The 15,565-nt window shown below is 40.8% G+C and overlaps 1 protein-coding gene across 9 annotated transcripts in view; it reads right to left on the bottom strand.

The window, feature by feature from the left end:
- Positions 1–15,565, bottom strand: part of GABRA3 (gamma-aminobutyric acid type A receptor subunit alpha3) — a 253,136-nt gene that overhangs the window by 23,590 nt on the left and 213,981 nt on the right. For all 9 annotated transcript variants that reach the window (XM_087426805.1, XM_087426807.1, XM_087426799.1 and 6 more), the window contains 3 exons: positions 15,428–15,510; positions 7,767–7,910; positions 1,045–1,197 (listed from right to left, as the gene is read on the bottom strand). In XM_087426805.1, the coding sequence (XP_087282931.1) occupies positions 1,045–1,197; positions 7,767–7,910; positions 15,428–15,510 (380 nt within the window). The remainder of the gene's footprint in view (positions 1–1,044; positions 1,198–7,766; positions 7,911–15,427; positions 15,511–15,565) is intronic.

The following is a 15,565-nucleotide window of genomic DNA, read 5'->3' as shown; positions in this document are numbered from 1 at the left end:
TTTCCAAAAAAGGGCATCTTTCACTTACTTCTATATAGATTCTGCTCCCTCCACTTCACTAGGACTGTTCTTTTCAAGATCACTAACAACCAAGCATATCACCATACTCAATAGACAGTTTCTATCTGCATCTTACCTCGGCACACACTCTAGTTTTTTCTTTGTTCCTACTTTACAAATTACTCTTTCTCCACTGCTGTCTCCTCCTGTACCTGACCTAAAATGCTGCTTGTTTTCGAAACATCATTTACTATTTAACTACACAGTGTAGCTTCAGGATATTGGTAGGAAACATTGGCCTTCTGTGTGGGTACTCAGCACATTCAAGTATATGCTTCACAGCCACCATTGCCGTGGAGGCAGTTGAAGTTAATTAATATTTATCTCCTAAAAAGTCTTACAGTGGAAAAAACAGGCAGAAAATGTTTTATACGCTTTATATCTCAGTCTCTGCTTTAAGTCTTTAAGTCTCTCAGGGAAAAGTGCTAATGATATGCAAATCTTTTCTAGATATCAGTCAATTCACATTGAGGAAAATTTCTCTGATTGTAGGTACTACTGAAAAATTCTTTGAACTTTGTGTGTGTAGCTTTTACTGAATATCAGATAATTCATACTTCCAAAAAGGCTAGAGGAGAAGCAGCAAAGTCAGATGCTCACACAAAAAAACGGGTCATAAAAAAGCCCTAATCCACTTCTCTGTTGTCAGCTTAGTTTCTCACCCTTCACTTTCTCTAGCTCTGCCCTCTAATTCCCTCTTTTTCACTGAAGACTCAGTTCTTCCCCAGCTCCTGGAGCAAACCTGACTGAGACAGGAAGCATCTCAGTAACCTTATTATTCCAACTCTCTTCTCATTCCCACATCCTTGTTAAGAATTCATTAGGCTGAAACACCAGGATCCAATGACTCAGTTACTAATGCTTGGCTCAGGCGTTGCTCCCATTATCTCCACTACTGATTCTTCTACCCTCCTGTACTCTGACTGCCCATCATAAGACTCTGCAAATGTCTCCCCCCGCCATTATCCATAAAACAACACTCACCAAAGACCGTGCGGGCAGGGACAGACTCTCTGTTGAGCCAGAAAGACACTTGTGACAGAATGACAGTCATGATACATGGCAAGTAGGTCTGGATCACAAAGTAGCCAATTTTTCGCTTGAGATGGAAATGGGTTGTCATGACGACATATTCTCCTGGAGAGAGAGTAAAATTAGGCAGTATATAGCTGAATAAACATTGTTCAATCAAGGTGGGCCCCAATTCAGCTCACAAACTCCTTGACCTTATATTCAAAACAAGACGTCCCAGCACCTCCCACGTCCACATAACCAAATCTCTTTAATAACTATGAAGTATCTGTAGTGTGTTTTTTCATGTGTGTGAAAATATATGCTAGCAGTGTACCAACACAGCTTGCTCAGAGCAATTTTGATACAAGTTCATTCAAATAAATTAGTGTCCTCATTTAAATAATAATAAGAAATAATCTCTTCTACAGCATTTGCTATGTGATTGGCACTCTTCTAGCACTTTAACAATCTTAAAATATTTAATCTTCACAACAACCCTATGAGGTCAGTACTAGTGTTATCTTCATTTTATAGGTCAATACACTGAGGCAAAGAGAGATTGAGCAGCTTGCACAAAGTTACCCAGCTAGTAAGCAGTGGAGCCCGAATTCAGGCCCACATGGGTTGGCTCCACAGCTTATGCTTTGTAAACACTGTGCTCCGCTGTTCAAAATGGACGTATTGGGTTAGAACCCAAAGTTCACAGAGCAGAGTGTGTGCTGGCCTCCATCCCTCCACTCCAAAATAAGAGTGAACACTGATTGAGCTCTTACTATGTGCCAAACAACTTGGAGTGCTTTGGGAGTATTAACTTTACACCCTTCCACCAACCCTGTAAGGTGGGTACTAATTATTACCAATGTTGTTAAAACCAATAGTTAATTATCAGTACTACTGCATTTGTCAGTGCATTTTACCCAGTTAAGCACTCCATCCTCCTGGAATGACTCTCTTCACCGAAATTCTAGGCCACACTGCTCTTCTGGTTTCCCTCCTACCTGATTACCTCTCTAGTCTCCTTTGCTGGTTCCTTTAAATGTCTAAACATTTGAGGATGTCAGGACTCAGTGCTTGTACTGTCTTCTGTCTCACTTACTCCCTTGGCATTCTCATCAAGCCTGTGTCTTTGAATAATAGCATAGACTCTGATAACTCCCCAATGTATATCTTCTGCCTGGGCTTCCTACTTGTTACGCCTCGAATTGTATCTCCCAGAAAGACATGGTGAAGCCCTAACCCTCAGTACCTCAGAATGTGACCTTCCTTAGAAATAGGGTTGCTGCAGATATAATTAGTTAAGATGAGGCCATTTGGAGCAGGATGAGCCCTAACCCACTATGACTGATGCTCTTATAAAAAGAAGATAGACACACACAGGGAGATGTGTGATCATATGTGTTAATGGAGGTAGAGATTAAAGTAATGCATCCACAAACCAGGGAATGCCAAGGGCTGCCAGCAGCCACCAGAAACTAGGAGAGAGAGGCACAAAACAGATTCTCCTTCAGAAGCTCCAAAAGGAACCAACTCTGCCAACACCTTGGTTTCAGACTTCTGGCCTCCAGAACTGGGAGATAATAAATTTCTGTTGTTTTAAGCTGTGCAGTCTGTGGTATTTTGATACAGCACACCTAGGGTTCCCTACACTACTCTAGACCTATATATTCAATTACCTGTTAGACATCACACTTGGGGATCTAATAGGTATATTGACCCAAAATGTCCAAATCTTAGCTTTTACTCTCCCCATTTCCTACCCCCTCCAAACTGGCTCCTCCAACAGATTTTCCCATTTCAGTAAATGGTAGCTCTCAGGAGCACAGGCCAAAATCAAATTCTTCAAAATCCTTAGGATCATCATTCACTTGTCTCTCTCCCTGCCTCCCTCATGCATGCCTCCATGTGCACGTGCACACACACACACACACACACACACACACACACGCACAATCAATCAGCAAACCTTCACAGTTCTTTCTTTAAAATATATCCATAGTTTGACCACTTCTCACCACCTCCACTGCTGCCACTCTGGTCTAAGCCACCATCATCTCTATCCATAGGACTGGAAAGCTTTCTAACTGGTCTTGCTTCTGTACTTATCCCCTTCAATGCATTCTTAGCACAGCAGCCAAAATGATCCTATTAAAACATAAGTCAGAGTTGGTCTCTCTTTAGCTGAAGACTCTCCAATGGTTTCCCATTTCTCAGAGTAAAAGCCCAATTCCCCAAAACAGGCTCCAAAGACCCATGCAATCTGACTCCTCTACTACCTTTCTTATCAGAGTTTCTTATTTTTCACCTCTGTCTCTCCACCCACATTTGATTTTGGCAGGTCTCCCAAATGAGGCAATTTCCCACTTTCCTACCCCACCCACTCCCTGTACCTAAGCCTAGAAAGCGCCATCTGGTCATCCCAAGCTCACTGTACAATCTATATTATGTGTGTAATCACATTCTAACTTGTTTATGTGAACATGAAAAATACAAGTAGGCTTATTTTTAAGTTAGCAAAGAATTCTCATACAAAATTATGAAATGTGTTCTTCATTATAACTTTGGAGTTTCTCTCTTTTCTTTCTCTCTGCTTCTTTTTCAATCCTTTTATTCCTGTTTTTTCCCTATCCCCTCCCACTCTGTCCCCCTCCCCCTCTCTCCTTTCTGTGTCCATTTCTACTCCTTTCTCTCTCTGTCCTTCCTTTCACTCTCTCTCTCTGTCTCCACTGAGAAGGCACTGTGGGTTTATTTTTAACGAGAGTTAGACTTTGATTAGCTTGGGCAATTTCCCCCCTTCCCCATCTTAGTTTCATACCCCCAACCTTTTGTCTATTAATCCTATATCTGATCATGTGAAATATTTAATATATAAAATATATAATAAGTATTCATAAATTAGTTATATTCTGCAGATCTGAAATGCAAAGCAAGTGGACTTCTCAAAAGCTTATCAAATTAGTCATTTGTTTTAAATAACTGAATATATTTTCTTCATTTCTATCCTTTTCTATCCTTCTTTCCTTCAATTTCTATCTCGCTGTCTTTTCCAAAGAGCAAAGAGAAGAAGAATAGGATGTCCCAGGCTCTAGTACTCTGTCACAAAAGTGTGGATTAACAACTATCCACGGACAAAAATGCCTTTGGGAAAATCCCAGAACCAGAGAGTAAGGCTGAAACACCATCTTGGAGCAACAAAATCAAGAAAAGCCACATTTAAAAAGGATAAGAGAAATGGTTTCAGTTTGCTGCTTTCTTCCCTCCCCCTCGCCAGCTCGGTGCAGTACCTAGAGGGTTCCTCCGGGTCTATGGTTTCTCTAGTGAGAAAAGGAGAGCCCAAGGCAGATATCCAGCTTTCCCAGCATTTGGGGCATTACCCTGTACCAGGCTCACTTCTGTCTTGCCTCATGAGGGACACTGGGGGAAGTTCCTAGCTCACCCTAAGTAGACCACTTAGGGTGAGCTAGGAACAAAGAAGCGGGGTGGAACTTACAGCCACTAGTGTGTGGATCCTCACAGTCGTACCAGGTTCCTGCCAGCAACCCTGCTTGATCGGAGAGTCCAGCCAGCTGTCTGGCCTTTCCTGCACGGGAAACTCAACCTCTGAGAGCAGCCTATAGCTCTGGCGAATAGATGAGTACGGGCAGAGGCCCCGCCCAACAGCGGAGCTCAGCCAACAGCAGAACTCCAGCAGAGGCCTCGCCGAAAGGCGGTTGGCCAGTCAAAAAGGTGACACCCTCTAACGTCGTGGCGCACCCCCCCCACCACCACCAAAACGGCGACTGCCGAGGGTCAAAATCCGCTGCCTGCGCTGCCAGAGGGTCTCCGAGTCCTTCGCCCGCCCAAAACGGCGACTTCAGGGGGTCAAAACCTGCTGGCTTCAATGTCCTGGCTTACCAGAACCGCCCACCACAGGGGGTCAAAACCCATCAGCCCCAAACAGTAGAGCATGCCAGCTAGTTTCGGGGGGAGGGTGCCCAACGGCTGCAAGCCGCTAGTCCCCCATCTAACAGAGGCCCCCTGTTGCCCTGCTGAACAGTGGAACAAGGCCCACGGAATCACGAAAAAATAGAAAATCTGAACAGATCAACATCATGTAAGGAGATATAGTCAGTAATACCACAAACAAACAAACAAAAAATCCCTGGACAAAATGCCATCACGGGTGAATGCCACCAAACATTTAAAGAAGAATGAACACTAATCCTCCTAAAGGTTAGTCATATGAAAACAACATACATATATATGAGGTAATATTTGTATGGTTCCTAAATCAAAGGGAATCAAAGGTCTACAGCAAAAAGTCTCTCTCCCAGAGCTGCCCCCAAACCACCCATCTTATTTCTCCTACCTTTAATTACAATTAAGAGCTTCTTGTGTATCTTTCTAGAAATATTATCCGTATACAATATATATCCCTATACTGTTCAGTGTTCTGTGCTTTGCTTTTATCCCTCAACAATATATCCTGCAGATATTCCCATTGAACAGTAAATAAAGAACTTTCTCATCTCATTCCTTCTAATAGCTGGATACTATTGAATTGTGTGAATGAACTTTAATATATTAAATCACCTATTTACTGATGTACCTTTTATCAATGTACATTATTTTCAAAACTAATATGCAATGGCCCCGGGAATTCTTTCCCTTCTGCCGGCCAGCCAGGCGGACACCGCAGGGGCCAGGCGGACGCCTTGGGCCTATAGGGATCTGCCGTGCCGCGCTGTGCCGCGCTGTGCGTTGCCGCGCCCAGGCACACACGGCCTCCTCCAGGAGCCTCCGTGCTCTTTGCCCGCAAGCTTAGGGTGGGAGGGAGAGCAGGCAGTGCGTTTCGGGTCTGATCTCAGACAGGAGGTCATAGCAGCAGCTGCCTCGGCAGCATGATGCAGGCAGAAGCACCCCCGGGAGCAGGAGGCCGGCTTCTGCTCTAAAACGCAAGGGGCACAGTACAGACAGAAGGCTGTACTTTGCACACGTGGGCACTGAAGGCCCCGCTCCCTCCCCCTGCTTGGGGAGAGCAGAACTCGGGCCAGGTGGGGAAGATTTCCCCACACACAGCCGGCCTGGCTGACTGTAGCCTCGGCCCTGACCTTCCATGGGGCCCCGGGACGTGGGTTGCCAGCAGGACACCAAGGCCACCGCCCAGTCCAGGTGTCAGGATGCACAAGCCTGGCAGCAGGTCTGCAACCCATGGGCAGTAAGTATACCATTGTTCCTGCTTCATCGGGAGCACAGCAAACCCTCCGGAGCCCAGGAGGCCAGGCAACTACTGGTCCCAGGCCAGACATCCAACACCTCCAGAGGGTGGCCGGCACAGCCGGAATCTGAGCCCTGGCCGTGCAGTAGTCCTGCTGACCCCACACACGACACCATGTGAGTGCTCTTCGGAGCAAAGGGCAGTCCAGGTGGCCCAGGCACACCACCACCAGCACCTGTCTGCTTCCTCCAAAGCTGGGCAGTTGGCCCCACCAGCTGACTCGCACCGGCTGGACTCCCGGACTCCGGCCAGCCATACACACAGTGCCTGCCTGGCTGCTACCATCCAGCCACTACCGACTCCAAGCACCGACCACAGAATCCCCTCCGAGGAGGGAAGTCCACACCCCTGTGGCCCCAGACTCTCTATACCCTCCACCTCTTACTATGAACCACTTGCAGCTTTTCCAACAGATCATGTTCTCACATACCTCTGGCCTCTTTACACCCCAGTATTGCCTTTCTCAAGAATAGCCTTTCCCCATACCAAATTCCGAATTTCTAAATCTTGTTGTCCTTTAAGTCTATTTCAAATGCTGCTTTTTTAAGGTACCTTTCCTGGTCCTGAGGTGGAGGGAGAACAGGGCACACACAAGATGACATACTGTAACATCACAAGGAGAGGGAACAGCAGTGTCCAGATAATGAAATAAAAAGATAAGAGTACCCTACTTAATTTATAGTTGTGGATTCAGAGATTTTTCACAGAGACAAGTGTTGAAAGTTCCCATCCTTTCAAGGCAAAAAATATCGTAAGATATGTGGGCCCCAAGATTTACTCCATTTTGCCAAATACTCTAAGGTTAGTTGGGATTCAGGGTGCCTCCTTCCTCAGGCCCCTGCAACTGGTAAGTTTCCAAATAGACAGGACTTAAGGCTACAGAACAAGTCTCTAAGTTCCACTTATCAATATCCAAGGATTAGCCATTGAGAGGACCTGGCAAGGTTTGTCAGACAGACTTGTTTCTCAGATGGGTGATTCACTAAGAAAATAATTCCATGGCTTATCCCTGGCCTCTCCCGGGGCAATTAACTTACCACCTCAGCATTGGCTGAGATAAGCAAATGTATTCATGAAACCTTTGGAATCAAAGTTCAGCTCTCCTACCATCATGGCTTCCCTCTGCCTTCTCTTCTACTACAGTCTAGCCCTAATGCCCTTGACCTTCTACCCCACTGCCCAAGAGACAGCAGAGAATTGTGATTAAAAGCACGGGCTTGGGAAACAATCTGCCTGGGTTCAGATCTTAGCTCTGACATTATATAACTGTCATGGAGCAAATTACTGAAAATCTCTATGCCTTAGTTTCCTTATGATGATAGCATGTACATCACAAGATTGTTTTGAGGATTACATATGTTATTATAAATACTTGGAACAGTGACTGATATGTGGTACAGGTAATAAAAAACGCTTGTTAAATAAAATAAATAAATACCTGTACTAGACCGGATTATCTCTGTCCCAACAACATGGCCCAGGAGGTCATACTGATTCAGGCGAGAGCCATCCTGTGCCACTTCCACAGATTTGTTCTTTCCAAGAGTCCAAGAATAAACCACTTCAGCGGTTGTATAGGCATCTGAGGCAGAAAAGGGTCAAGAAGGAGAAATTGAAGGGAAAGGAAAATGATTATCCTTGATACTAAACTTGCATGATACTGAAATACAACTTCCATCCCAAAAGAGTTCTGGGTATATCTGTCTTCAACTGAGGTACAATTATCCATCCATCTAATAAACACTCATTGAATAACTACTATAGTTTATGCTGGGTATACAGAAATGAACCCAAAGTGCTCTCTTCCTTCAATGACTCATAGTCTTCCAGACTGCCAATAAATTGTTAAACTTTTCCTTCTCTTGGAGGGTAGGGAGTAGGGGCAAGGGAGGAATGGCTACAATATTATCTAGTGCAGATGTCACAAATTCAAATGTCTATGAGAGCTAGAGAGATATCTTAAATGAGTAAATCATGCTCTTGTAGGCATTTGAATGAAGAATCTAAAAATAGCAAAAAATAATGATTACAATTTTCTTTTGAAACTTATTACCATTTTGATTTGCAAACCAAAAACCTGCCACCTTTTCTTCTGCATGAGGGTCTTAATGGCAGGTTTTGTATTTGGAATTCCAATGTCTAGTAAAGAATTTAATACAGATTAGTTTTAACAGGGCTCGTGGGTAAGGGAAATGGTGAGAGAATGAGGAGTGAGGTTATTTGGTTTCAGTTGGTATCTTAAAGCAAGAGAGTTGCTTTCTTTCCAGACATGGATTGACTCTTTGCACAGTGGGTTTTATATTTGGGGTGAGCACCTTGCCCTAACTCAGGCACCCAGGCTCATAAAGGGAAGCTGACCACCATACTGTTCGCCCATTTCATCTACGGTTTGAGCTGTCTGTTGTTCACGTCAGTGTGGGGTCTCCAGCTCATGGTGGCAGCTACTATGTCCATAATATGCTCTATTTAGACCTTTTACCACAAAGCAAATACTTCCTAGTAAATATACCAAAAAACAAACATAAATTCTGTGTCCCTACAAAACATTGCAGTGTTGGATATACATTTCATGACAGTCTGACATTAACACTTACATGTAAATTGCGATCTGCTTATATTATACTTCTTAGGACTTTTTTCAATATACCTAAGTAAATCACTTCCTGATTTGCTTGTAATGGGCAATATGCCAAAAAGGTCTTCATTCACATCAAAATTCTCATTGAAATCATGAAAAAATATACATAACTCCATGCTATTTTTTTATATCTGTGCTCTCATAAGCTACAAAAGAAAATGCCACAAGAAATCTAACTTTTCCACATAATATGCCCTATATATAGTCTCAGTCATTTCTTCAACATACCGACAAAAATACTTCTAGATTAATATATAATTTCTGCTGAAATTAATAGACATTTTAATAAATTTGGCATCTGTAAAATATTTTGATGCCTGGGAAGTTTTGTTGCTTAATACATAACTGCATTTCCTAGCAGCAACACTTCGTGTATGCATTCAAACACAAAACCTGTTGAACTTTCAGTTTGTTTTTTAAAGTTAATTAAGATTTTCATTGTACATCTCTTTTATATATCAATTATAGTTCTTTATAATGGATTGCATAATGTTGATACCGGAAGTTTTATTTTTTTCAACAAAGGCATACTTTGTATGCATAGTAAAGATGTAGAAATAGTCTTCATTTCTATAAGGAAATGCAAACACTCACATCTTTATTGAAACACAGTCCTCTCAATCTATCTTTTATTTTTTTATTTTTATTTTTATTTTTTTGGTGAGGAAGATTAGCCCCGAGCTAACATCTGTTGCCAATCCTCCTCTTTTTGCTGAGGAAGATTGGCCCTGGGTTAACATCTGTGCCCATCTTCCTCTACTTTATATGTGGGATGCCTGCCACAGCATGGCTTAATAAGTGGTGTGTAGGTCCGCACCTGGATCCAAACCTGCGCACCCTGGGCTGCCGAAACAGAGTCTGCAAACTTAACCACCACACCACCGGGCCAGACCCTATTTTTTAAAATATTGATAGCTGTGGGTACAAGAACTATGTCACTTTCTTCTTAATTCTACTGGGAGCACTTAATTCTACTATATGTAAAACAAGATGCAAGTGAGTTGATTAATGGCAACTGACATCGGACCCTGTTTTCAGAAAGAGAGTAGAAAGTGATGCAGACTTGGGGGAATGGGCAAGCATGTGCACGTCTACAAGGGAGAGCCACTACTCAGCCCCAGCTGATTGTGGCCATGTGGGAATTTGAGCCCAATGTTGTCAGATCTTCTGATTTCATAAAATACAAACAATCTGGAATTTTATGTAACATCTCCTAAATTTCAAATCTTGGCAAATAATTTAAAAAGGTGTAAACTGTATGGATCAAACAAATCATATCTGCAAACCACCAATTTGCAGCCTCTGGTATAGAGACTTTCTCCTACAGATGGCTATGGTCTTTTGTGATTCAGCCTTGGAAACAAAGCCTCCTCTCCTGCCTATGGGGTATCCAAGGGCTCCCAAGTGGAATTGCAGATCTTTATACTACTATCACCAAAAAGAATGGAAAATCCTCTCCTCAGGTGAAAGATTTTCCTCACACCCTTACCTAAAATTTATTCCATTAAGTGAGGACTGTCACAGGGCTATTAGTGAAATGTGATTTCACAAGGCCCTTGTCTTCTCATTTCCCCCAGTACCTTCCATCCTTAGTATATATGCTTGGGGTCCCACTACTCTTAAGCAGAGAATCACTTGTATATGTCTTATTATCTTTAAGATATCTAATAAGATATCTTTTATCTTATTATCTTTGCTGTTCAGGTGGTTGTAACTCCCTGTGTTTAAAGGACAACACAATGTTCTGCTTAAAATACCCAATAGTTTGACAACGTAAAAACTAGAACAGGTCTGTTCATGAAAGGGTTCAGGATGGAAGATAGTTTCCACCCCTAGGAAAGAAAAGGAATTTCTTGCTGAATCTCTTGCTGAGTACTTTGAGCATACAATCTTGAATATTAGCCCTAAATTCCTAGCATGTTCTAGTACAGATGTGATAGTAAATTGTACAGCTACCAGTACCTTAGACACTTCACTGGGCCCAGAGTGGCAACTTGCTTTATGCAAAAAATCAATGGTTTCATTTCTTTGACAATAATATATGGGAACAGAGGGATTTATGGAAGAAAAAATATTCTCATATGACAGACGTCAAAGAAAGAAAGGCATAAACTAATAAAGGAAGAGAAGGAAGAGGGAGAAATAAATTCAAAAAACAAATTGAAAACTACTTGACTGTCTGCTCACAGCCTGACCCTGTACTGGTAAACAAAAGTTAATAAAGCACAGTAACCACCATCAGGGTGCCCACAATCTATTGGGGGAGACAGAGGGTGCACAATAGTTATAGTACAAGCCTGAATGCGAGAAGTATGCACAGTAGTGGAACAAAGATAAGTGTTAAGTGAAACCAGAGTGGGGCACTATTGCTTCTGCCCAGAGTGGACTGCTAGAGGATTCATAAAGTTGGTGGTACTCAGAAGATGCAGCCACCTTTAGTAGGTGAAAGAAGGACATTCCTAGCAAAAGAACAACACAGTGTGGGAGATCAAAATTGGCCACCCTGCACTATGTCTCCTTACTTTGATTATTTTCTCTAACGGACATTTGACCTCCCCCACCAACTTCCTAAAGAAATTTAACTCTGGGTATGGATAGACTGGCAGGGTCCTCGCTAAGCCCATTCTTATCAAAGTTCTGTTTACCAAACATTTACATTTGTAAAGGTATCTCCCTCCGTGCACTTAAAGATAGTGTATTTTTCCTTTTATACGTTGCTTAATTCAGTTTGCTAGTATTTTGTTGAAGATTTTTGCATCCATATTCATAAGGAATACCTGTCTGTGGTTTCCTTTTCTTGTGATCTTTGGTTTTGGTATCAGACTAACACTGACCTGATTGAATGAGCTAAGAAATGTTACCTCTTTGTCTATATTTTGCAAGACTAAAGCAATTGATCACTTTATATTTGTGTGTGTGTGCTTGGGAAAGCCTGTTTTATAAGGTGCCTGTTCAACACTTTAGCCTTTTTTTCCATTGAGGTTTCTGACTACTACTTATCGATTTGTATGGGGATCTTAATAATTACGGATTTGAGTCATTTGTCATGTATATGCAATGCAAATATTTTCTCCCACCCTGTGGCTTGCCTCTTCTCCATTGTCTTTTGATAAAGAGAATTTCTTAATTTTTAATATATTCCAAGTCATCCTGTTTTGCCATTGTGGTTAGTGCTATTCTATAGCCTGTTTAAGTAATCTCTATCTCTTCCAAGATCATGAATGTATTCTCTTATGTTTTCCTCTAAAAGCTTTATTGTTTCACCTTTCAACATTTCACATTTATATCTGTAATCCATCTGGAATTTATTTTTATGTATGATGAGAGATAAAAGTCAAGATCTCTCTCTCTCTCTATCTCTGTTTTTGGACTTTCTGTTATGTCTCATTAGTCTATTTGTCTATCTTTGCAACAATAATACCTATAGCTTTAAAATATACCTAAAGCTTTAAAACTTTAAAATAGGTCTTGATATCTGGTATTAGAATTGATTTGATTGTAAATTCTCTAGCTATATTATTCTTCTTCAAGATTGTCTTAGCTATTTTTGGCACTTTAGTATTTCTATATAAACTTTAGAATCAGTGTTGTTTTCCCTTGTATTTATCCTGCTTAGTGTTTACCAACTTCTTGAATCTTTACATTGATAACTTTCATCAGTTTTAAAAATGATTAGACTTTAGCTATTTAATTATTGCTTTTGCTCCTTTGTCTTCCTGTTTTTCTTCTGCAAAATTATACAATACAATTTATTTTACTGTATCCCACATGTTTCTTACTCTTTTCTGTATTTATGTCTCTCTGTACTTCAGCTTTGCTATTTTCTGTTTACCTATTTTTAAATTCTCTAATCCTATCTTCTGCTTGTTAAAATCTATCCACTTAATTCTGAATTTTGGATATGTGCTTTTCCATAAGTAATTTCCAATTTATTCTTCTCACGGATTCCAATTTTCTTTTGAAATTCCCTATCTTTTATGTATTTTATTCATCTTTTCCTCTTTTTTCTTGAACATATTAACCATAGTTTTTAAAAGTCCTTGTCTACAAACTCTGATATCTGGATCACCCAGAGGTCTGTTTCCATATGGTGTTTTTTTGTTTTTAAATCTTGGTTTTAGGTCATATGGTCCTGTCTATTGGTATGCCTAATGATTTTGTATTGGATTCCAGAGGTTGTGTAATAAAACTGTAGAGTTTTCAGATGATGTTAACTTCCACCAGAGAGGCTTTATTCTTTTCTTTGCTAGGTAGACAGTGTGGGAGAATTATCACCTTAATCCCATAAGGGACTGAGCTGGGTTATAGTTTTGGTTAAACCTGGTCTGTCTCTGCTGTTCCCTTTTAACTAGGACATAGCTTCTCTAGGGTTTTAAACAGATAGCCTGGCATGTCTTCTTTTTTATAGCATTGGGAGACTGAAGGAAAGCTGGCTCTACTTTTCAAAGGTTTTCATATTAGGTTTTAGTCTTATGGTTTGTGCAAATTCAAAATTCAGCAACTGTCTTGAGAGAGGTATCAGCTAAGAGTTTGAAACCTTCAAGATCTCTATTTTTATCACTTCAGCTCTATGTGACCATCAAAACTCTTGCTTTATTTTTTTCTATCATCCAGCAGCAGCCTTATACCTGGGGCCAAACTTAAATTCCAACCTGCAATTCAAGGCAAGAATTGGCAAGTACCACCAAGAATGAAGAAGCTGCAGGCCACAAATTCATCTATGAGAGGTAACCCTTTCTCCAGAATTTTAGTGTCTTCAGTCCTTGTTGCTTCTACAGTTCTAGGTTTTCTAATTGTTCATGAGGGGAGCACTGTTCACCCACAAACAACTCTGTCTTACCCAGAATGGAAGTAATATTCATCTAATTTGATAGTAAATCCAGTAGGACAAAAATCTACAAGTCACCCTGAGTTCTCTCTTTTTATAATATTACACATATAACTTCTTGGAAGATCCTTTCGGATCATCCTTCACAATATATCCAGAATCAAGCTACTTCTCACCACTTTTGCCAATATCACTGATCTGAACCATTATCATCTCTCATCTGAAATACTGCAATAACCTCTTAACTGCACTCCCTGCTTCTACCTTTCCCATACTTATATTTTTAACAGAGTGTCTATAATGATTCTTTTAAAATAATGTAATTATTTTATTCTAAAATTGCAGTCACTCCCCATTTTCCTTCAAGATAAAATTCAAAGCCCTTTAATGTCCTACAAGACTCTAGATGACCTGGCCCCCTGTTTGATCTCATCCTCTCCTAGTGCTTTCCCCTTTACTCACTCTGTCTAGCCATACTAGCCACTTTGATGTTCCTTGAACAAGCCAGACACTTTTCTACCTCAGGATCTTGTCCCTGGCTGTTCCCTCTACCTGGAGCACGATTTCCTCAGATATCTTCATTGTTAAACCTTTTACCTCCTTAAAATTTCTGCTCAAATGTCACTTTTTCCAAGAGGCCTTGATCACCCTATTTTACATTTCAATGGCAACACCTATCCTCCACCTAGACATGACTGATCCCTCTTATCCTTTTATGTATTCCCATGGTGCTTCTCACTTTACATTCTTTATACTTTATTTTTTAATCCATTGTTTCTTTTATCTTTCACCATCACTTTCTCCTCTATAAGTTCCATAAGTGCAAGGTCTTTGTTTTATTTATGGATGCATTCCAAGCTCCTAGAATACAGCCTAGCACATAGGAGACAATCTGTAAGTACTTGACAGAGATTGAAAAAATATGTAACATGTAGTTTTGTGTCTTTTTAAATGCACTTTCTACTTAAAAATACAGAGCTAAATCTAATTTAGAGATGATCATCACAGACCTTGATATATTGCTCTGATGCCTCCCTATATGAAACTTACTCTGAAATTCTTAGAGTCAGAAACTCACCAAATTCTGTTCAATTTTGATTTTTCTAATTCATTTGAAAATGGGCTATGTATCTACTCATTTTGTCAGATTTAGAGCTACTGGAAAAGGCAATACTCTCTAAAAATGAGAAAATCTCCAGAATCTCTTGTTGTCTACCATTTACTGTAGAGAATTGGATAGAAGTATATGAGGATGCAGGCAGAATAGGCATCTCAAAAATAAAAACACATTCTATTTGAGGGATTTTGTCCTTAGGAAGCTGCTACTGAATATCAGCTCTCTCTTGCTTTGTCTTCTGGACAATTTATGAAACAGATGTTAATGTTTCAATCTAATGACAGAGAAATTAGTCTGAAATGGTAAAATAAGGTTTGCTGTATAGAAAGAAAACTCTTTTAAAGGCTAGGTCTCCTCCTCCCCATCAGTTAGTGCTACTCAACCCCACTCCCTTTCCCCACTCCCATACCAGCCTGGATTAAATGCCTCAGCTTTAGAAACTACTAGAGGACAGAATAGGAAATATTCAGTTTCTTTTAGAAGAAGACCAGGCAAACAAAGTGAGAAAATACGTACAGCTTCCAAACTTCAGTGGGCAGGCATGCACATCCATAGGAAAATCTTCCAAATGCATGGGACACTCAGCATGAATTGTTAACCTAAAAGAAAGGAGAACAGAAAATGAAATTAAGCCAAAATGAATGCTATTAAACA

Source organism: Ceratotherium simum, chromosome X (assembly GCF_057802395.1).
Source record: "Ceratotherium simum simum isolate JZ-2026a chromosome X, ASM5780239v1, whole genome shotgun sequence".
NCBI lineage: Eukaryota > Metazoa > Chordata > Mammalia > Perissodactyla > Rhinocerotidae > Ceratotherium > Ceratotherium simum.
This window is presented reverse-complemented; position numbering and strand designations above follow the sequence as displayed.